General features: G+C 51.2%; 4 protein-coding genes across 10 annotated transcripts; 2 read left to right on the forward strand and 2 right to left on the reverse strand.

Moving 5' to 3' along the window:
• Window positions 1-734: 734 nt before the first annotated feature.
• Window positions 735-5292, reverse strand: LOC102201791 (protein C19orf12 homolog). Of its 3 annotated transcripts, none has more exons than XM_005726420.1 (3): window positions 5237-5292; window positions 2387-2572; window positions 735-1439 (listed from the first exon to the last, which is right to left on the reverse strand). In XM_005726420.1, exons 2-3 carry the CDS (start codon window positions 2544-2546, stop codon window positions 1174-1176), a joined length of 426 nt encoding a protein of 141 aa, XP_005726477.1. In that variant the 5' UTR covers window positions 2547-2572; window positions 5237-5292; the 3' UTR covers window positions 735-1173. The 3 variants fall into 3 exon arrangements, with proteins under 3 accessions (XP_005726477.1, XP_005726478.1, XP_005726476.1); XM_005726421.2 differs by lacking the exon at window positions 5237-5292 and adding an exon at window positions 4265-4316; XM_005726419.1 differs by lacking the exon at window positions 5237-5292 and adding an exon at window positions 3674-4197.
• On the forward strand, window positions 5001-6741 carry LOC102201299 (tumor protein p53-inducible nuclear protein 1). 2 transcript variants are annotated; one of them, XM_005726417.2, is made up of 4 exons: window positions 5001-5155; window positions 5685-5828; window positions 5903-6047; window positions 6166-6741. In XM_005726417.2, exons 2-4 carry the CDS (start codon window positions 5705-5707, stop codon window positions 6392-6394), a joined length of 498 nt encoding a protein of 165 aa, XP_005726474.1. In that variant the 5' UTR covers window positions 5001-5155; window positions 5685-5704; the 3' UTR covers window positions 6395-6741. The 2 variants fall into 2 exon arrangements, with proteins under 2 accessions (XP_005726474.1, XP_005726475.1); XM_005726418.2 differs by lacking the exon at window positions 5001-5155 and adding an exon at window positions 5365-5433.
• A 3-nt stretch (window positions 6742-6744) lies between these two features.
• Window positions 6745-12946, reverse strand: LOC102202938 (uncharacterized protein F13E9.13, mitochondrial). 3 transcript variants are annotated; one of them, XM_005726425.2, is made up of 5 exons: window positions 12889-12946; window positions 9789-9969; window positions 9551-9701; window positions 8905-9032; window positions 6745-7025 (listed from the first exon to the last, which is right to left on the reverse strand). In XM_005726425.2, the coding sequence occupies exons 1-5, from the start codon at window positions 12910-12912 to the stop codon at window positions 6835-6837; spliced, it is 675 nt and encodes a 224-aa protein (XP_005726482.1). In that variant the 5' UTR covers window positions 12913-12946; the 3' UTR covers window positions 6745-6834. The 3 variants fall into 3 exon arrangements, with proteins under 3 accessions (XP_005726482.1, XP_005726483.1, XP_005726481.1); XM_005726426.2 differs by lacking the exon at window positions 12889-12946 and adding an exon at window positions 11390-12606; XM_005726424.1 differs by lacking the exon at window positions 12889-12946 and adding an exon at window positions 10058-10866.
• ccne1 (cyclin E1) lies at window positions 12904-18726 on the forward strand. Of its 2 annotated transcripts, none has more exons than XM_005726423.2 (12): window positions 12904-13237; window positions 13706-13756; window positions 13927-14014; window positions 14390-14455; window positions 14558-14724; window positions 14835-14970; window positions 15211-15357; window positions 15447-15542; window positions 16136-16270; window positions 16388-16499; window positions 16585-16742; window positions 17894-18726. In XM_005726423.2, the coding sequence occupies exons 2-12, from the start codon at window positions 13743-13745 to the stop codon at window positions 18062-18064; spliced, it is 1290 nt and encodes a 429-aa protein (XP_005726480.1). In that variant the 5' UTR covers window positions 12904-13237; window positions 13706-13742; the 3' UTR covers window positions 18065-18726. The 2 variants fall into 2 exon arrangements, with proteins under 2 accessions (XP_005726480.1, XP_005726479.1); XM_005726422.2 differs by lacking the exon at window positions 12904-13237 and adding an exon at window positions 13249-13430.
• Window positions 18727-19914: the final 1188 nt, after the last annotated feature.

Genomic DNA, 19914 nt, shown 5'->3' on the forward strand with positions numbered 1-19914 from the left:
CTTCATAGGAAGCGAGTCAGCTGAAAACATCTGGAGCATCAGCAACAGGACGCAGCAGAGCCAGGACTGCTGCCCTCCTCAGCTCACAGACCATCACAGGCTGATGTTGAAGAAGAGGAAACATGGAGCTGTCCCACTTTACAGATGTGTCGCTGCCATCAGAGTTTCTCATTTTAATTTGATGTGTTTTCTCTCTTCTACTCAGAATAAAATCTGAGTTTATGAGATTTGGCAGAAGCTGATTTCTGATTTGGTGAAAATTGGGTCAAAGTCAACCAAATATGAAGATCAGTAAAAACTTTATATTGCCCACAATTTTTTATAGATTCATCAAATTTCACAACAACATACCAGGTCTTCCTCGACAGACACGAGTACCAAGGTTGGCTAAGCCCAAGGTCAATGTTGACCTTTCAATTCAATTTTATTTATACAGATCACAACAACAGTCGCCTCAAGCTGCTTTACACTGTCAGGTCGACCCTACAATCATTCACACAGAGAAACTCAACAATCATATGACCCCCTATGAGCAGCACTTTGGCAACAGTGGGAAGGAAAAACTCCCTTTTAACAGGAAGAAACCTCCAGCAGAACCAGGCTCAGGGAGGGGCGGGGCATCTGCTGTGATTGGTTGGAGTGAGAGAAGGAAGACAGGATAAAGACATGCTGTGGAAGAGAGACAGATTAAATAAGTAGTATGAGAAATGCGTTGTGTGACAGGCGACGCAGAGAGCTGTACAACACAGTTTTTATTTGTCCAATGCAACGTCCTGCAGTGTCACAATGATGTCATAACACGCTGCAGTAAAAACATGATAAAAAACATCAGAGGTGTAGTACCAGCCCTCGGCCTTCGGGGGGAGTAATCATTTTACAGCGTACCAGCTGAGGTCGTCGCTGAGCTGTCAGTCATCAAAGCTGCTGAACAAATATTGAATGAAAAGCTTGAAAGCTGAGAGCAGGAGCACTCTAAAAAGACCCTGATGCAGAGTGTGCGAATGAGCAGATTTTCTAATCCAGATTAAATTACACGCTGGTCCCATTCAGGGATTAAAAAAGCCAAAGTAACAAAGACATCAGTGCTGCACAAACATTACTGAGAACTTCGTCTGTGTGAGCTGCAGACGTCCGTGATTCAGTTCAAAGGTCAGGTCCACGTGGAACCATCCCTCAGTCCTTGTAGCGCACCTCCGCTCTCAGCTCCTTGGTGACGTAGCTAATTAAGGCAGCGGCGACCTGCTGCTGGAGGGTGGAGTTCCCCATCACGAGCGAGACGAGCTGGGCCGCGTCCGTCCAGTCCAGGTTCCCCAAGACGGCCGTGATGGACTCGTAGAGCTGCCTCTGCTGCGGGGGAGGCAGCTCCATCAGGATCTGAGGCAGAGGTCTGAACTGCCCGCTGGTCAGCCAGCTGCCCAGGAGACCGCCGACGGCGCCGCCTGACAGAGACGCAGAAGAAGAACACCAGCGCGTCAGAGGCGCACACACAGGCGTAAACAAGCTTAAGTAACAGCTGTGGCCGAGGTCAGCCACGTCCAACTTTAAACGTCTAAAGCTTTAAACACAGGCTGTTCACATCAATACATTTATTGATTGATTATATATATCTATTATGGAAAAGATCAGAGCGTGTTAAGGCGTGTGCTTTCAGGCCATGCATGTGAGCACCTGTGAGGACATAAAGCCTCCTGGTGGACAAACTTGTGACTCCCTTGTTGAATTATGGGCTTCGCCAGAGTTTCAGAAAACTTGACCTCTGACCTTGACCTCTTATCAAATGAGATGTTAGTACACGCACCGTGCTGTGAACTTTAAACTCTGCGTCGCCTCGTTCTCAAGTTACCAGATTTACAAACTTTGGTGACCAAAGTGCGTCTGTGTTTCCATCAATGCAAACGACTAAATTCAGCGTGTGGCTAAAAATAATCGTCACACAGTGAATCAGGTAAACTCGCTCATGTGAAACGGCTCTGCCTTTACCTGTTCGTTCACACAGGCGTGCTTTAACTCTCCTGTCGGCCACAAAGCGATTTACATAACGCCAGAGGCCTTTCAAGATGGCTGCTGTGTGGGGAGGACTTTGCTGGTCCAGGTTACTGAGGCTGCCCGCGTGACGATCACTGCAGCAACTAAAGCCTCCAAACGTCTTCTTACCTGCAGTTACTGCAGAGGACTCGAACCTGCTCGTGTTTACTGCCTTCTACCACAAAAAGCACAAATCCTCAGAGCGTGTTATTACTCTGACAGCTGTGGCAAACACGCGGCCTAGTCCACAGTCAGGTTTAAACCGACAAACTCAAACCCAGCGTCCTCCTCTGTTTCCTTTTATGTCTTTTTATCTCCTTCTGCTGAATCAGCAGATTTAATTCCTCCTTCTTCTACTTACCGACAGCGATCCCCGGAGGTCCACCGAGCAGCCCGCCCACAAACGCAGATCCTCCCGCCACCATCGCCCCTTTGGTGGAGTTCTTCACGGCGACCTTGATCTCCTCGTGAGCCGACACTTCACAGCACAAACGCATGACGTCGTCCATCCGGGCGGGCATCTCTGCGACTCCACGTGGTGTCTTTCCTGAAAACAAGGTTCAAAAATGAAGAGGAGTGTAAGTGGTTATTCCTTACACAGCGACGCACACCTGGGACAGGCGAGCTGCCAGCGTCAGTTTCACAGGTAAATCTGCTGTTAGCGTGTCGCAGCTGTCACATCTTTAATCGCATTTCTGTGGTTGCTGCATCATTGATGCAACAGTGTGTGAGCTCCGTGAGAGAGGCAGCGGTGACTAACGTCACACACAGCGTGTCACAGTAACACACGCGTGTGCGACACGAGGTCACGTGTGTACTGACTCCGTGTCTATCTGCGACCACACCAACCACCCAACCCGAGCCTACGCTGCTCAGCGGTTGCGATTTTTCTCGCATCTCCTTCTCTTCCTTCTGCTCCGCCTCCACCTTTCCCAGCATCCACCTGTGCCAAATGTGCAGCTGTATGATGACGCATGAATAGAAATAACATACAGTAGAAATGCAGCACAGACACAAAAGTGGAAGCAGCACGTCTGACCCTAAAATAAAAACCAGTTTCAGTTTTCCATCAGCTGCTGACTGTGACATGTAACAAAGAAAAGTGAGATTCAAAGAGCAGAGTGTCATCCACCTTCAGCCTGTTTGCATAAAACTGTCACACACATGCCTGAGGCACGGAAAGGACCACAGCTTGGTTTCACTTTTACTTTCCAACGCAGCCTGAAACCATCAGACGGCCTATAATCATTATAATTACTCGAATAAACCACATCCACGGCCCTGCTGCGTTAGCTTTCGTGTTTCTTAGGGGGGCTGTCAGAGCTCCGGATTCAGGACAGGCTCCGTGTAAACGCGTCGGGCACAATTACAGCAGTTGGACTTAAATTAGACGGTTTCTGAGCGGAGTTTGGTGGGACGGGCTCGGCAGTGACAGGTGTAGCACACCGGCAAACAAGAAGTAACTACAGAGTCAGGACGTGAACATCAGCTGCTCTGTCTGACTCACAGAGTCGGATAATCTGAACCGGTTGGATTCAACTGCGAACTCGGGACTTTTTTTTTACCGACCACTCAGACTCGTTCCCCTCTCTGTGTGAGGCTGAAGAGGTCAAAGGTCACACAGCTGATCGGGACACATTCTGCTTACCTTCAGTCCGTCACTGTCCGCAAACTGTAGACAACTTCCGGCTCTGCAGATCAATGAAGGAGGAAACAAACGAGCCTGTTTGATTCTTCTTCGCTGAACACAACCGGAGAAACGGAGAGAAGATGGTCCGGTGCGCTCAGGAACTCAAGTTAAAACACTCACGCTCTACTTTCACTCTACTTTTGTTTAACGAACGCATGCGCACAAAGTTTGATGCGCTCAAAGAGCACATGCGCACTAAACAAGCCGGAGACCGGAGAAACTTCAAACAAAGTTTCTACACGGAGAGTTCTGATTGGTCGCTGCAGCTCGCTACGTCGCTTGAATTAAAAAGAAAAAAGAACTAAATTCTTTCTTCGTGTTTTGAAAGTCAGCTCGGTTCATTCCCAGCATCCTGCAGCGCGCTGTGTTCGTTTCTGTATATAAGGATTTAGATTGTTTTGATATTGTGGTATATTGTTCATTGTGTTGCTCGTATATTGTTTTAAATTGTTGTGCACTTCGCTCTGTCCTTCACATTTTACTTTATTAAATATTATATTTAATTATCTGCTTGTTGTTCTTATTGTATTCATTCTGTTTAGCTTTTACCTCCTTCGGCTGTTTGTTTGGTCGGACGTTACCGAACTTCAGACCAGAGGACGTCTCTGTGTTTTATGTTTGACTCACTTCTTCTTCTTCTGCTGAATGGAAGAAAAATGAAGTAAATCGGACCTCGCTGTCCTCACCTGCAGCACCTGCGGCTGCCACCAGGAGGCGCCGCCCCCTTTGTTTTAATATGTGAAGCGTTTGTTTCATTGAAGCTGCGTCCCACACACGCCCCGAGTGGGGTGATTGTGGGACTCGGGACCTTGTAGCTGTGACAAACATTCATATCTGATCCTGCGTCTGAATCCTGTTTGTCTTGTTTCCTGTCTGAGAGCGGAGGGACTATTTAACCTCCTCGCATCCTAATATCACCGTTTCATAAAGAGAAACAGAGCGCGGTCCAAGCACCGGCACAGCGAGCTGGAGCAGCCTCCGCGTCCATCACTGACATGTTTACATTTATGCTATTTGCATCTTTATTTCACGCTTTCTTCCTATTTTTACTTCCTGTTGCGTCACACTGCCACAAAGACGTTACCCTCATCCGTGTTTGTGATTGCTGAGCTCCAGATCGCTGAGCGCGCGGGTTAACCCAGCGAGCTGATAACCTGCTTCCGGTGACCTCTGACCCTGACCGGTACGCTGAGGAGTGACCTCAGGCCTGCCGGGTCTGCCCGGCTGAACTCGGCTCAGTGCGAGGATCGGGGCAGGGGGCGGGGCTTTGTTTGTTTACGTGTGATGCAGTGAGATACGCTCCGCCTGATTGGGTGGATTTTGGTGACGTTTGAGGCGGCGGGGGAGGAGCCTGTGTGAGATAAACAACCTGTGGATGAAAACAAGCACAGAGAGAACCGGAAGCTTCAGAGCAGCAAAAACATCGACTTATCGGAGCAGGTGGGTCTGAATCTTTAGTTACACCCACGCGTGACCTTTGACCTGCACGCGGTTAGTGTTAGAGTCTCTGTTCCGCCGTACCTGAGCACGGGCAGGGGTGCTTGTTCCAGCTGGAGGTACACGGAGTCCTGCCGAGGTCTGTTTCTCACACACACGCACGCACAGAGGCGCGTGTCTGTTAGTGAGTGCGTGCACTTCTGTTGCGTTTCACGCGCAGATGTTTCTGTAAACACGATGAAGCTGAGGGTCACGTGATGAAGCGAAGCTGCAGTCAACATGTGAGCAGGACAAACACACACAGGAATAACGGTTCTCAGTTTAATAGAAAATCAAGTTTTATTATTTTAAGATCTTACAAACTGCAGTTGAGCAGTAATGTGGAAACAGGAGGTGAAAGGTCACGACCCGGCTTCCTGTCTTTGTGGAACATCACCTGGGTTCGAGCTGCTCAGGTTTCTGAGGCCTCGGCGTCATGAGGGAAGCTTTTTACCTGTGATGATCTCACCTGTGTGCTGCTCTTTATCCACAGGTGCTGTCAGAAACGTCGGGATGATCGGAAAGATTCTTGCTCAGCTTATCGGGAATGCCAGCGAGGACCAGGAGTCAGCAGGAGAAGAACACGAGACGCTGCGGGAGTTCGAGGACGAGGGCTGGGTCATCGTTAACCTGCCAGGTGAGAAAGTCAACCTGCTTCAGGTGTACACGCTGCAGCGCCGATGCTTCTAAACATCTCTGGTCCTCGTGCAGAGGACGGGCTTCTGTCGGCTCCAGACGGGGACCTCCTCGAGAACCTGCTGATCGAACACCCGAGCATGTCCGTCTACCAGATGAGACGCGGGGTGGGTGGAGCCGAGGAGGAGGAGCCGGGCTCTGATGAAGAGGAAACCTCAAGGTTATGATGCTGACGATGCTTTCATTCAGATAATCTGAAACCAGTTTTACAAACACAGAAGAAGACAGCAGGGCAGGTGGGCGTGGTTTATAATGTGGCTTCCTGTGTGTCTCTCCAGGCCTGTGGCGGTAAGGCGGCATGTATCCTGGCGTCTCGCCGCCTGGGGGCTTCCTCTGCTGTACAACATCCAGCTGCCGGCGGCGCAGCGTGGCAGGAGCCGTGCTGAAGGCAGGAAGCTGAGCCGTGGCGCCCTTCACAGGCAGAACCTCACCAAGACACGCTTCTGCCCTGCAGAGCGGCGCTACGGACACTTCAAGCAGCCCTGCCAGCGTCTCTACAACTACTGACTCCGATATCGGCGCCGCTCAGGCTTCACCTCGCCGTTACATCACGTGACATTCACCACTTCCTGTGCAGTAATCAAACAGCTGAAAGAACCACACGTTTTTCATTCTTCTGTAAACTTTATTGTCAGCAGGGCGAGCGCCGCGCGGCAGAACAGTCACTGCTCAGATTAATGTGGATGATGTCAGAGCTTCGTGCTCTGTCGCCGTGTTCAAATCTGTCATTTTGGCGGCTTCGCTCTTCTTCTTCTGCGTGTTAAAGTGTGTGATGAGTTGACCTCTTGACCTTTGCAGCGTTCCTGCTGCTTTTCTACTTTTTATTTGACACAAATGTGAAATTTAAATTTTTATTTGTGTGTATTTATAAAATGTTTTAAAAAAGCAAAATAAAGTTTTTGAGATTTTCTAAAGCTGCGGTCTGCGTGTCTTCATGGTGGGCTCGTTCACTGCCGGAGCTTCCGGATTTTCCCCATGAACCTCTTCACCTGCTGCGGGTCCACCTCGTTGGCCCAGTGCCCGCCCAGCTTAAAGTGGGAGCCCACTATCATCGCGTTTGCATCCAGGTAGCTCTCGACATTGTCATAGGTCACTCCTGAGCCAATCAGCACGGGGATTCCCACAGACTGGGAAACGTCTGGAAAAACAGAAAAAATCACTTTAATGAATTTCTATTTAAGAACACGTCAGCAGTCGAAAGCTTCGTTTCCCACCGTCCAGCAGCACACGAACGCATCTCAACCCTCCAGACTTACAAACCCTGAAGTCCACCTGAGGCTGTGAGCAACGAGCTTTAGAATTTGAATTAGATCATTTAGATTTCATTTAAACCTCTGAATATTACAAAGGAATCTAGTAGATCGCTACTAAACGCACTGCAGGCTGGACTCAGCACAGAGAGGCGTCGGGGTGAGGGCTGCTGTGGTGCTACTTCCTGCCTCTCAGTCGATATGTGACCCACCCTGATTAGTCTCACCTGGTCACACCTGTTCCCACTCTGATGATCCTTCTGTTCCCTGACACAGTCAGAGTGTTTTCCTGGGTCCGTGTTGGGACTCTGTTCTGGACTTTGGACCTGGTCTTTGGGCCCTGTCTCTGATACGTTTGCCTCGTTTACTGTCAGCTGTTTGGACCTTGGGTCGAAGCATTGCTAACTAAAACGCAGCCGCTGCTAGCATGCGTGGTTTGTTTATCTCGCCTGGAGCAGCCTCTGCTATATAAACATCATCACCGAGCGCTAACTCCTTGGAGCTCAAAGGCATCTGCTGCATGCTGCGCAGGACCTTTGGGTCGGTGCAGGACAGTGTGTGTGCAAACAGGCTGACTGCATGCATATTCTCTGGCTTCATAATGACTTTGCTCACCTGAGGCGTGCCCTCTCTGACCTGCCAGAGTCTCCTGCCTGTGCACAGAGGGGTGTGGCAGATATAAGACTGACACATTAGAGTGTGACAGAATAGAAAATACGCTTCAGACGCCTTCACCACCTGCAGAGCTGCACTCAGTGAACCTCCGCTCACACGCGTGACCTGGTGTCTGAACATGACCAGCACCTGTGTGTGTGTGTGTGCGCGCAGCAGTGGCATGTACAGCACTCAGACTGTTTACAGGGTTGAGTGTCCGGCTGCTATAAATATCCTGGCTGCTGCTGCGAGGACGCGGTGCAGAGTTCAGACTCAGTAACCTGAGCTGATGCAAACCTTACTGACTGATTACTGCAGAGCAGCACCTCAACGCTGATTGCTTAAATGTTTTAAACAGGAAATGGACCTACAGATGAGGAAGCACAAAAACACGGCACTCATCAGTAACACCTGAGGGCAGGAATAGCTCTGGGTTTATCTCAGTGAATGTCGGTGGAGCCATGACTTTCATTTCTAAGCTTTCGATAGGAAATGGACTGGTTCTTTTCTACTCTGATCACTTAAAGACACAGAGGGAAAAACGAGTGGATTTATCTCCCACAAACAGCTCAGGTGGGCTTGACCCCCTGCTGTGAGTGTGACATTTAAAATTCAGACTCTTTGGGCGCCGGTTTAGCTCAGTGGTTCGAGTGCGACCCGCGGCCCTCTCTCCCTCGGGGTGAGGGGGACCTCTTCTGGACAAACGGGGTAAAAGCAGGAGGACCTGAGGTGAGGGGGCTTAAAAAAATGTCTGATATGTTGTGAAATACTGTTCTGAGAATAAAATGAAGTGTGCATCCACCCACGCAGCACAGCTGATGAAGACACACCTGAACCCTGCAGAGCCAATCAGCTGTTTCTGTGCTGCATGCAGGTGAATCCTTTCTGCAGCTCTAACAGGAGTCACCTGACCTGAGATTTTAACTTTAGATTTTAATTTCAAAATAAAAATCCTTGTAATGTCTCCTTTTTATATTCTGCAGCGTTAATCTCAGCAGTGACGAGAAGCTGCTAGGAGTCTGATTGTAGACGATAAAGTGATAAAATGCAGTGAGTGACGAGAGTCAGGCTAACATCTGGACAGAGTGTGCGTGTGCGCGGCAGGGGCGGGACCTCGGAGCTCCTCGGGGTCGGCCTGCAGTCCTGTGGCTGCTCCTGTGATGATGACGCCGTCTGAGAGGAAGAACTCAGCAGCACGCGCCGTCTCTGCGACGCTCACGTCTGACGTCAGGGCGTGAGAGCTGGTCACCGCCACACACACACACACACACACACACACACACACACACACACACACACACACACAGAGGCATGTGTGGATGTTACACACTGGAGATGATAAGTGCTTTGCACTGTAATAAAAAGCAAACCTTGTGTGAAAGTTTCATGATTTGCTGCTCAGTGAGGTGGATGCTCCTCCCACAGCAGCAGGTGAGCTGCCCTTCAGTGTGTCTGCAGTAGACACCAGAAGGACACCACAGGGCACCATCAACATGAAAGCCGCAGGTCCAGGCAACATCCAGGACGGCCTAAGAGCTCGCCAAGGTGCTGACACACATTTTAACACCTCTCTGGCCCAGGCTGGCCCCATTCACGTCCCAGTGCCTGAAAGCTCAGCTGTGACAGGCATGAATGACTGTTGGCCGGCCGCTCATCCTGATTATCTGCAGCTGTACTCAGACACAGGAAGTGTTTTCACGTCTTCTTGCATCACTGAGTACTTCATTCTTTACTATAACTGCACAGCAGGTGACCTCACCTGTGCTTCTTCTTGATGTCGGTGAAGATCTGCACGTGCTCAGCTCCGATCTGTTTGCGGTACCGCAGTAACTCCCCGGCGCCGGCGTTCAGGAGGCCTTCGTCTGCCACGTGAGCAAAGACGAAGCCCTCAGCCCTGATGAAGTCCAGGCCTGGAAGCACACAGCGCCGTCACCGTGCTGATCACACGTCCTGCATCTTTCCAAACACATCAACATGAACTGAACGAACAACTGAACCTGAAGCCAGAGCCACAGCCAGAGCCTGCTGATTGGCTGCAGTCAGGATCTGCGCTCCTATAGGCAGGGACGGACAGGCGGCCCTAACGCTGCAGCAGACGGCGGTCATGCAGGCGCTCACCTCGGGGCCCGCGCTCAGAGAGTACGGCACATCGTGCATGTTTTCAACGATCAGTCCATCCTGAAAGACGGGATTGGAGGTTCGGTTAGCTCCTCGCCTGTGCAGACTGCAGAGCTGTGAGGAACGCAAACAACGTGCACAAACGTACAACCCCTGCGTCTCTGTAGATCGCTGCCTCCCGGCACGCCGCCTCGCTGATTTTAGACATTTTCAAGGAGCCCAGTGGGCTACCTGAGGAAGAGGAGGAGCCTGTTATAAAGGGTCTCAAAGAGTACCCTCAACACTTAAGGATGTGGGCACCGATGTGCACATCATGCATGTACAAGAATACGAGCGCAAACTGTGATGTTTTTCTCTGCAGCTCCTCCTACTCAAAGTCACGAGTACACCTGGTGACACATCAGGACACAACCATGATCACCTGGACGAACAACAAAACACCGCATATTTACAGCGTGTCCTTATTTATTCAACACTAAACCAAAACGCAGCGTGTGAGAAACTATCAGCTGCTGCTAATCGATGCAGGTTATTGACCAACTGATCATCAGCGGTGTGAGCGCCTCTGTAAAAGCAGAGCTTTGGTCTGTTTGCAGGTGTGTTAACACAATCCCAAAATATTCCTACGAGTGGACGTCCCAGCAAGTTTACCCCAAGGTCAGAGCGTGCACAAAGTGCGTGTTAGTGTGTGAAAGGTCAAAGGTCATGACAGCAGAAAAAGTGAGAGCAGGCCTTGTTTGGACAGGAGAACGGGGCCGAGGTTCAGGGTCCGACTGTACTGCTGCGAGTCTCAGCCTGCAAAAGGGATGTTTGATCTCGACTCACATTGTCCTGGTTAAATAAAGTTCAACTGCCCCGTCACAGGGCGACCACACCGGTGTGCGAGGCTGAAATGTTACACGTCTGACTTAATCAAGCTCATGTCTGAGCGCAGCGTACGCAGGAAAATGTCACATATCAGCTAAATCTGAGCCAATCAGAATGTGCGATGTTGTCTTGATGACACGCAGGCCCACGCGAAGCTGGACGCCAGCTCACCCTGAAACCACATTTTGCAAACCTCTGTGCTCTTACTGACCTCCCCCTGCCACGACCAAACACTTCACCTGAACCTGGAGGACGCCGACAGGTGGACTCTGTTACCTGGCAACGCTTTCACGTGAATCATTCCGATAACGACGGATTTTAGACGCCCAAACAGCCCCAAAAACTTCATCCTTCTCTTTCTGTGCAGACGCCACAGAATGAAACCTGTTTGTGTCGTTCTCAGGAGGGGGTCATGTGACTGACCAAAGGTCGACTTTGTTCTGTTCACCAAACAAAAAGAGTATTTCAGCTTCACCGCAGATACGAACACAATCATCTCTGGAACAAGTTTCCTGGCTGTGAATCAGGAGGAAGCAGGACGTGTTTCATCTATTTAACTTTTACGCTCTCTGAGGAAGCTGAAGTTTAACCATTAATGTTTGTCTGCACTCACCTGGCTCTGGGTTTCCTCTCAGACTCTCCTTCCTCCACTTTCACCCACTTATTAAAACTTCTATTCTTCATGTAGCAGCAAACCTCGAAGCTCCGTGCCGACCGCAGGAAACTCAAAGCAGTCGTCCTGCACCTGGCAGCTCCATCAACCTGGCAGCTCCTCTGCACATGCTCAAACCATCTCACCCTCTCAGCTGCTCCTCTGATGGACTCCTCCTTCTCACTCCCAGTGAACGTCTGAACATCTTCAGCTCATCCTCTGCCATCTCCAAACAGCAGAGCTCACTGCTGTCTTTGAACCTTCCCTTTGTCTCGTGCTGCTACCCTTCCGTCACGAATCACCCCTGACATTCATCTCCACCCGCTCCGCCCTGCCTTCTTCACCTCTCTAGTGCACCGTTCATTGCTTTGGGTCCACACCAAGCCTCCTTGTCCTCCTTCCTTTGTCCAGAGGACACTCCCTGCAGTTTCCCTCAGCTTTACTTTCCCAGCATCCTTCCTTCACTCACTTGCTCTTCTTGATGTCCAAAGTCACCCTGCAGTCAACCATCCGATACTGCCCAGCTACATCCTCCCTGACACCACCTCACAGTGTCATATCTCGCTCAGATCACACCTTCTGTACCTTCCTCCACCCCTCTGACCTCCACCCTGCGGGGCGTACACACTGACACCCTTCGACCTCACGCTTCATACTGGTGACCTTGCCTCCTCACCTCCACAGCACTGCTCAGGCTCCTCCTTCAGGATTACTCCTGCTCCATTTCTCCTCCTGTGATCAGAGCTGTCTGTAAATCACGAGGAAGCCTCGGTGCTTCCCACAGCGCACAGGGATCATCGTGGAAGTCTCCACTGTCCTGACCTGTGCTGCTGTGTTTGTAAATGCAGATGCTGAGCTCTGTTACGGGTCATGTCTCAGCAGCAGGAGGAAGGATGGTACCGATGTGACGTTATTGCATTTCCTGTATAAGCTGGTTATTAAAACCTAATGAATGATCATATTCAGCCTGCAGCAACAACCGTGTGAGGACGCTGTCATGTGATCACGTGACCAGCAGCCACAGATTTGCTGACGTCAAAGGTTGGTTCGCCTCCTGCCACTTTATCAGATTTAATGGTGAAGTTGGGAGCCCGGGGAGGAGTCCGGAGGCGGCTGAGCGGGTCACTCCGTTGCAGTCGGAGGCGGGGCGACTGGCTCGAGTACGGCAGCCCGCAGTGGACATGTGGGAGGCGATACGCTTCATTTTCCCGCTGAATCACAGCCTGGTCCCGGTGACAGACACTGAAGGTAACGTGCACGGAACCCGCTCGCTCACTTGCTGCGTCATTCTGCCCGCTTTGCGTCGTTTTCCGCGTCTTTCTGCGCCGCTTCTGCCTTTGTTTACATCTGACACACAGCCACGCGGTGCCCGAGCGCTTCCGGTCTGCGAAGATCCGCCCCTCGCAGCTGTCAGCGCGGCACTCACGCCCCCATTTTTACCGGCAAAACTAAAAACTCACCGTTTCCTTCACGCTCGCGACCATCCGCGTAGAGTTCAGCCAGCATACCTGCCGCGTGCCCTGCACAGGTGAGCGGCTGAGGTGACGCAGCTCAATGCGGCTGTAAAGCGGCGCAGAGGGTGGAGATTTAGCGCCAACTGGAATCTACGCCTCCTGACGTGGAGCTCATCTGCGCTCTGCGAGGCGCCAGCTCGGAGCAGTTAGCCCGGCCTAAGCTCAGAATCCCGGGCACCGCGAGCAGGAGAGCACTGGAGGACAGAGAGCACACACCTGGAGAACCCACTGCGGGGTTAAACCTTCTTTTGGAGCTCTCGGCGGAGCAGGGTGAACTTCAAGGGAGGAACTTGAGGTGAGTTTCTGCAGCTGGCTAAAAGTTTGCGTGAGTAGAATTGGGGCTTGATTGCCTGCAGCGTAATGTGACCCAGGCTCCCACGTTAAACCCCCACGGTCTCCGGTCCAGACGTGGACAGCCCCCGGGGGTTCGGCTCTTTGTTGGCCGCTCCGTGTCCGCATCAGGCGGCCATGATGTGCAGCCGGACTCGGTAAAATATCGCTGTTTTCGGTTAACCGAGCCCCGTGGCCGCCTCAGACCAACCTTGCTCGGTGTGGCGTGGATGTCGGGGCAGTTTCCCGGGTCTCCGAGGTCCGGTGGGGGGGCTTTGGGGGCACTTGGAAGCGGCCTGCTGCCCCGCTCTCCGCGCCAGGCTGAGCCGGGCTTTGTCGGGAGGAAGGCGGCTCGGAGTGGGGGTTGGGGCCGCTGTACGTCGAACTTTTACGGCTGTTTAAGTCTAAATTTCAAGTCGTTTGTCGTCCACAGGTTTGCTCCCACGGACGCTTCCACGGCCCCGACTATAATGAGAGGAACACGGTGAGTTTGGCCCACGCAGGAAGAGCCACCAGGAGCTTTAGCCTCACGGGCTAACTAGCCTGTTGTTTCTGGACCGTGTGAGCGTTTACCCGTGCTAACCCGGGTTTGTTCGGCTGATTGTGGACATGGCAGCGCTCGCTAACAGCTGCTGTTTGCTTTGCTTGTTTCAGGGAAGACACAGAAGCGAAGAGTGCTCCTGCCGAGGCCCCCAAACACACCACAGTCCGACCGAGGAAGAGGAAGGCAGATGTTGCTATTGTGAGTGTCCAGCAGGGCCCCCCCCCACACACACTCTGCTGGGGTGGGTCATTGATGTGTTTTGTCACAAAGAGGGTCACGCAGGGTTCCAACAATGTTGGACATCATATTAGAGCCACAGTGAGGAGAGCTGACAGAAGCAGTGGGCCTTCATCTGAGGCGCAGAGCGCGTCTTTAAGCTCAGGTTTTTTGTAACTGCAGCCCGTGGCACCGCCGACAGGTGGAAGGTCAGCGGTCACCTGATCCAGCCCTAACTTATTAGCTTTGCCAGGAAGACGATTTGAAGGCTGATCACCTGACACCAAGCGCGGTCCACAGGAGGGGCGCCTCCAAATAACAAAAGCATGAGAACGATAACTCCAGTTTGTTCCTCAGGTTTTACCGGATCTGGATGAGGAGGTAGCAGAGATGACGAAGAAGAAGAAGCAGCGCGAGTGTGAGGTGGGTCTAATTACCTGCAGCGACTCCACGCCCACAGTCTTGGAGGCGTGTGTTCCTCCTCCACCCTTTTTCGACTCTAACCGAGCTCTTCCTGTCTCCCAGCCGGGCTGGAGTCCTGCAGCTGATCGCGTGAGTCCGCAGAGGTGGATCTCCACGCCTGATCAGGAGGAGTGCCCGCTCGTGCCCCTGGTCAACGCCAGCTTTCCTCATTACAGCTTCCACACCACATGTGTGACACCCGTGCACCACGCGCCACTGCCCGCGCTCTGGTGAGTGGTGCTGATGGCTGCTCAGCCCTCAGTGGTCGGGGGTGTTTTCCTTTAATCTGTCACCTGTACCTGTCCCGTGTCAGCAATCTGTTTGACTCTGTGTCTGTCAGCTGGGCCAGTAAGGACGCCGTGTGGAACAACATGCTGGAGAAGGACAAGTCCTACACCAGAGACGTCCACATGATGGACAAACATCCACACCTGCAGCCCAAGATGAGGGCCATCCTCCTGGACTGGCTCATGGAGGTCAGTACTGAGTCTGTGAACCTGCAGCACCACCTGATCTCAGGTGTGTCTATACGTGAGATTTTAGCTTTACGCTAACCTTTAGCTCCAGGCTGCAGGTTTTACTGTGGACGATCCACGGCAGACGCAGCTCGGCGTCCCGGAAACCATGAAATCATTCATCTATGGATAAACAGTAAAGATGCAGTCACCTTAGTGTGTGTGTGTGTGTGTGTGTGTGTGTGTGTGTGTGTGTGTCAGGTGAGCGAGGTCTATAGGCTGCACAGGGAGACGTACCACCTCGCTCAGGACTACTTTGATCGCTTCATGGCCACCCAGAGGAACGTCCTCAAATCCACGCTGCAGCTCGTCGGCATCACCTGCCTGTTCATTGCCGCCAAAGTCGAGGTGGGGAGGGCGGAGCTCTTCGGTACCGTGCGGGTGCTTTGTTGCGGCGTGTCTGCTGCGTTTCTTATCTTTAAATGTTTCTCTCCCAGGAGATGTATCCTCCCAAAGTCCACCAGTTTGCCTACGTGACAGACGAGGCCTGCACAGAAGACGAGATCCTCAGCATGGAGATCATCGTCATGAAGGTAAAACGCACGACCTGCCTCGGCCTTAACCGACCTCTGAGCACACCTGTGTCCTCACCTGTGAGACACGGCCTCTGTGGCGTCATCAGGTTTCCTTTGGTTTCTCAGCTGAAGACTCGGTGACAATTTCACTGTTTGGTCCATTTAATTCAGCTTGATTTATGCAGCGTCAAAGGTGCTTTATACCGTCAGGTACAGAGAAGCCCCAGCAGCCAGACGGTCCTCTATGAGCCAGCACCTGGTGACAGTGGGAAGGAAAAACAGGAAGAAACCTCAAGGAGAACCGGGCTCAGGAAGGGGCGGAGCCATCTGAGCAGTTTAATGATGCTCATTGTGTTTAAAAAGATCAATTTTAGTTTGAATCAAGTGATCTCGATTCCTTAAATCCTGGATCTATTTTAAATATAAATGTATTTCGCCAGAATCTCAGGTTAAAGCTCACAAAACTATTTCAACAACCAGCAAACGGCCAAAGCTGTGAACGCATCATTTCGTGATGTCAACAGGAAGTGATGTCATTCTGTCATCGCAGCCCTTAAACCTGCGTCAGATGGGAGTGTTGGGTGTCTAACGTGGACTCGTCTTCTCTCTAGGAGCTGAAGTGGAGCCTGAGCCCACAGACTCCCGTGTCCTGGCTCAATGTTTACATGCAGGTGGCTTACCTGAAGGACGCGGACGAGCTCCTCCTCCCCAGATACCCGCAGGCCACCTTCACGCACATCGCAGAGGTACGCCGTCTGTTACCATAAATGAATTGTGCCGATGTGCTCGGAGACGAGCGTCTCTCGCTGAGGTGGGACCGTCTGTCTCCCGCCGAGTGTCTCTGATGGTGCGTCTGCTTTCAGTTGTTGGACCTGTGCATGCTGGACGTGCGCTGCCTCGAGTTTTCTAACGGCGTTCTCGCTGCTTCGGCGCTCTTTCACTTCTCGTCCCTGGAGCTGGTGGAGAACGTGTCAGGTAAAAATCCTTTTCCACACTTCCTGTTTGTCCCTGCTGGTGTGACTCCACCCCGACTCACCTCCTCCTCCTTCTGTCCGTGCAGCTCTGAAGAGGGTGGAGGTGGAGGAGTGCGTGAGGTGGATGGTGCCGTTTGCGATGGCGCTGCGAGAGGTCGGCAGCTCGCCGATGAAAACGTTCCCGGGAATCTCTGCGGATGACATGCACAACATCCAGACACACGCCCCCTACGTGACCTGGCTGGTAGGTCCAACAGCTGTGTGTGTGTGCGTGCGTTTGTTTATTTCCCCTCACAGTCACCGGTTTGTAACTTTATTGATAAGTTTGTCGCTCCGGGGCACAATCGGCTGTTTTTGACTATTTCACCTTCAAAACGGCTTCTCGCCTTGTTTGGTTTCGTTCTTTCAGGACAACCTCGTGTCTCAGTTTATCGTGTTAACACAACTGATCTGAAATCAGACAAACATAAAATCAGAGTTTTATTTTTTACTGTAACAAACACAAACATGTTTAAAGAATAATTTTCATAACTTGAAATGCAAAAATTGTAAGTTTTAAAAACTATGCACAAGTTTTGCAAATAAAAAAGTTTTTTGCAGCCATTTACCGAAAAATGCAGCCAAGCATATTTTTTTATAACCATTTCAAAGTATTTACAGAACAACCAGCTGTTCTGCATCAAATAAGAGTCACACAAATTTTATTTGTATTTGTGCCGCTCCAAAAAATAGTTTCTGTCCACTATAAGACAGAGGAGACGGCTGGGACGTAGATCCAGAGATTTTTTATCATCTCTGGATCTACGTGGCCTCTCGACATAAGATGAGATATTTTTATTAGTCCCACAAGGGGAAGTTTAAAAACTTGTCTATAGATCACTGCATCTCCATGTCGCCTTACATTGGTCGTGTGATTAGGACACGCCCACGTGTGCGTTGACCCCCAAAGCGTTAATATCAGAGCAGAAATTCAGACAGAACAATTTTGTAAAAATGATGAACGACGGCAGAAAAACGTGAAACGCGCTGCCACCTCTGGTTAAACGAGCTCGAAGCAGAAGAACTCCGTCGCGGCGGCGATGACCGATCGGCGCTTTAATGGTTGAAAAAAATGACATTAAATGTTCACACAAAAACTTTAAAGACAGGATCCAGAAAACTGCTCAGGATTGTTTCCGTTTCCTCCTGAGAGCCGAGGAAAACTTACGTCGTTTTTTCCAGCATGGGTTGCAGCGAGGTTGAGGCCTGAGCGGTCATCGCAGGTGGCAGATAGAGGGCGGAGTTATGTAGACTCCTGGGCGTGTACCGCAGGTGTCGATGGGGACAGGATGTAGTAAATGTGGAAAAAGGTCCAAACGTGTGCTTTTTCACATGCGTGTTCCTGCTGTGTTACAGGAAAAGGCGTACTCCTACCAGGAGGTGGAGCTGCAGTGTCACGGCGGCTGCCCCGTCCCCTCGGGCGTCTTGACTCCGCCCCTGAGCAGCGAGAAGACCGAAGAGCCGGATCGAGGCGAGGCCACCGTGGTTAAGATCAGAGCCAGCATGGAGTCTCCGCCCCCCCAGTAGCAGAGCGCTGCTGACGCCGGCGGGACAGGAAAGCTCGGCGTGTTGGATTTGAGTTTCAGCTGAGATTAAAATTTTAATTCCAGGGAGGGAAACAGCAGCGAGGAGACGCGTCACCGCCAAGGGGACGTGCTTAAGCTCCGGTCTGAGCGCGAGCAGAAGAGACTTTGTTTTCATGCTTTTTATTAGCGGTGCTGCTGAACGCTCGGATCAAGTCCAACCACGCCTTTATTTTCTATGCAGAGGCCAAACTGAGGAGACCTTTAGTGCGAGCGTGCGCGCTTAAATCTATTAGTGGCCTCATTTGCCCCCAAACTATTTCTAGGGTCGTGTTTGGCTCTACGTGCTGCTATAAAGTGGGCTGAGCATGATGGGAACTGCGTGCGCGTGTGTGTGTGTGCGTGTGCGTGCGTGCGTGCGTGCGTGCGTGCGTGCGTGCGTGCGTTTTCCTTTTTAATGGGCACAGTGTGGCCATGTTCTGCTTGGGGACCAGTAGCTTGGCTACCTTGATGGACAGGTGAACCAGCCGGGCTTCAGAAGCTAAATGTTGACTGTCTTGAACTTTGACCTTTTTATCCCAAAAATGTCTCTACATGATTTGTTTTGTTTGTTTTTTAATGAAATGCTGCTACATGGTTTCCAATAAAGGTTTTTAAGCTCTTTGACGTGATGAGTGTGAGATGGGCGAGCTCAGGCTGCGCTCCACCAGGTGGCACTGTGACACCGTCAGACGCTTTAAGCTGATAGGAAGGAAACGGGAACTCGAAGAGCATCTCTGGCACTCAAACATGAGTTCACTGCATTCAAACAGGAGGTGAGGTGTTAGGATAACACAACGGTAGTGATGCTGACAAAAAGAGCTTGAACTGAAGATGTTCTGATATTGACTGGCAGTGAGACGGGATCAGAAATGAGTCCATCAGAGGGACGGCTGAGGGGGGAGGGTGGGAGAGGAAGAGCTCAGAGGAGGTTCATGGATGTAGTGAAGGAGGACATGCAGAGGGTTGGTGTGACAGGAGGATGCTGGGATAGGAGGAGGTGGATGTTACACAGCAGAAGACTGAGAGGTTAAAACATGTCTGTATCTCACTTCTGCAGGTTTTCCTCTGATCTGAAATGTTTTTGCATGCAGGAAACACGCGGACCATGAAGCTCGGTCTGAACCTTTTACATCCTTCAGGAGTCAGTGGCCCACACTACACCTTTAACTGTAATTCATTATTATCAGGAAGTCCTAAAAACTCCCTGAAAAGCCTTCAGCTGATCCAAAATGCTGCAGCAAGAGTCCTGACAGGGACTAGAAAGAGAGAGCAGATTTCTCCATTGGCTTCCTTGGCTCTCGCTCTGCAGGCCTACTTGTTGTTCCTAGAGTATTTAAAGTAGAATGGGAGGCAGAGCCTTCAGTTTTCAGGCCCCTCTTCTGTGGAACCAGGAGACAGACACTATCTCTGACCTCTGTTTCTCTCACATTGCTGACAGTTTGATGTGAGTTGTGCTGATTTTAGATTTAATTTGAAGCTCAGACCCTCCAGAACACAAACACGTGACTCTGATCTTCATGGGGGACTCCCAGAATGCACCTGCGGGCACAGGTAAAGTCACCTGAACCTGACTCAGCTGGGTGGAGAAACTCGTGTTCTGTTCTTTGAACTCTGGATTGGAAACACAGCATGAACCAGCAGATTAAAGCAGAGAGCGTGCTGGTCTGGTCTGTGAGCCTCGATGAGGACGGTAGCTCAGCTTCATCAGACCGAGGGTTCACTTTGTCAGGCTCTGGGGACACGAGCTCCTCGGATGGAGAGCAATGTGGACGTCTCAAAGATGATGGATGTGCTCGACGAGGGCTGACGAGT

This window comes from Pundamilia nyererei, unplaced genomic scaffold (genome assembly GCF_000239375.1).
Source record: "Pundamilia nyererei isolate P.nyererei 1_Seehausen unplaced genomic scaffold, PunNye1.0 scaffold00019, whole genome shotgun sequence".
Lineage (NCBI taxonomy): Eukaryota > Metazoa > Chordata > Actinopteri > Cichliformes > Cichlidae > Pundamilia > Pundamilia nyererei.

Coding starts and splice junctions, on each gene's coding strand:
- LOC102201791 (XM_005726420.1), bottom strand. CDS start 2,546: ATGCCCGCCCGGATGGACGACGTCATGCGTTTGTGCTGTGAAGTGTCG. Junction 1,440..2,386: donor ACCTCCGGGGATCGCTGTCG/GTAAGTAGAAGA, acceptor CGTCTCTGTCAG/GCGGCGCCGTCGGCGGTCTC.
- LOC102201299 (XM_005726417.2), top strand. CDS start 5,705: ATGATCGGAAAGATTCTTGCTCAGCTTATCGGGAATGCCAGCGAGGAC. Junction 5,829..5,902: donor GGTCATCGTTAACCTGCCAG/GTGAGAAAGTCA, acceptor GTCCTCGTGCAG/AGGACGGGCTTCTGTCGGCT. Junction 6,048..6,165: donor GATGAAGAGGAAACCTCAAG/GTTATGATGCTG, acceptor GTGTCTCTCCAG/GCCTGTGGCGGTAAGGCGGC.
- ccne1 (XM_005726422.2), top strand. CDS start 13,411: ATGATGTGCAGCCGGACTCG. Junction 13,757..13,926: donor ACTATAATGAGAGGAACACG/GTGAGTTTGGCC, acceptor TGCTTGTTTCAG/GGAAGACACAGAAGCGAAGA. Junction 16,271..16,387: donor CCTTCACGCACATCGCAGAG/GTACGCCGTCTG, acceptor GTCTGCTTTCAG/TTGTTGGACCTGTGCATGCT.
- LOC102202938 (XM_005726424.1), bottom strand. CDS start 10,117: ATGTCTAAAATCAGCGAGGCGGCGTGCCGGGAGGCAGCGATCTACAGA. Junction 9,033..9,550: donor GACATCAAGAAGAAGCACAG/GTGAGGTCACCT, acceptor GGCGGTGACCAG/CTCTCACGCCCTGACGTCAG. Junction 7,026..8,904: donor CGACCCCGAGGAGCTCCGAG/GTCCCGCCCCTG, acceptor CTGTTTTTCCAG/ACGTTTCCCAGTCTGTGGGA.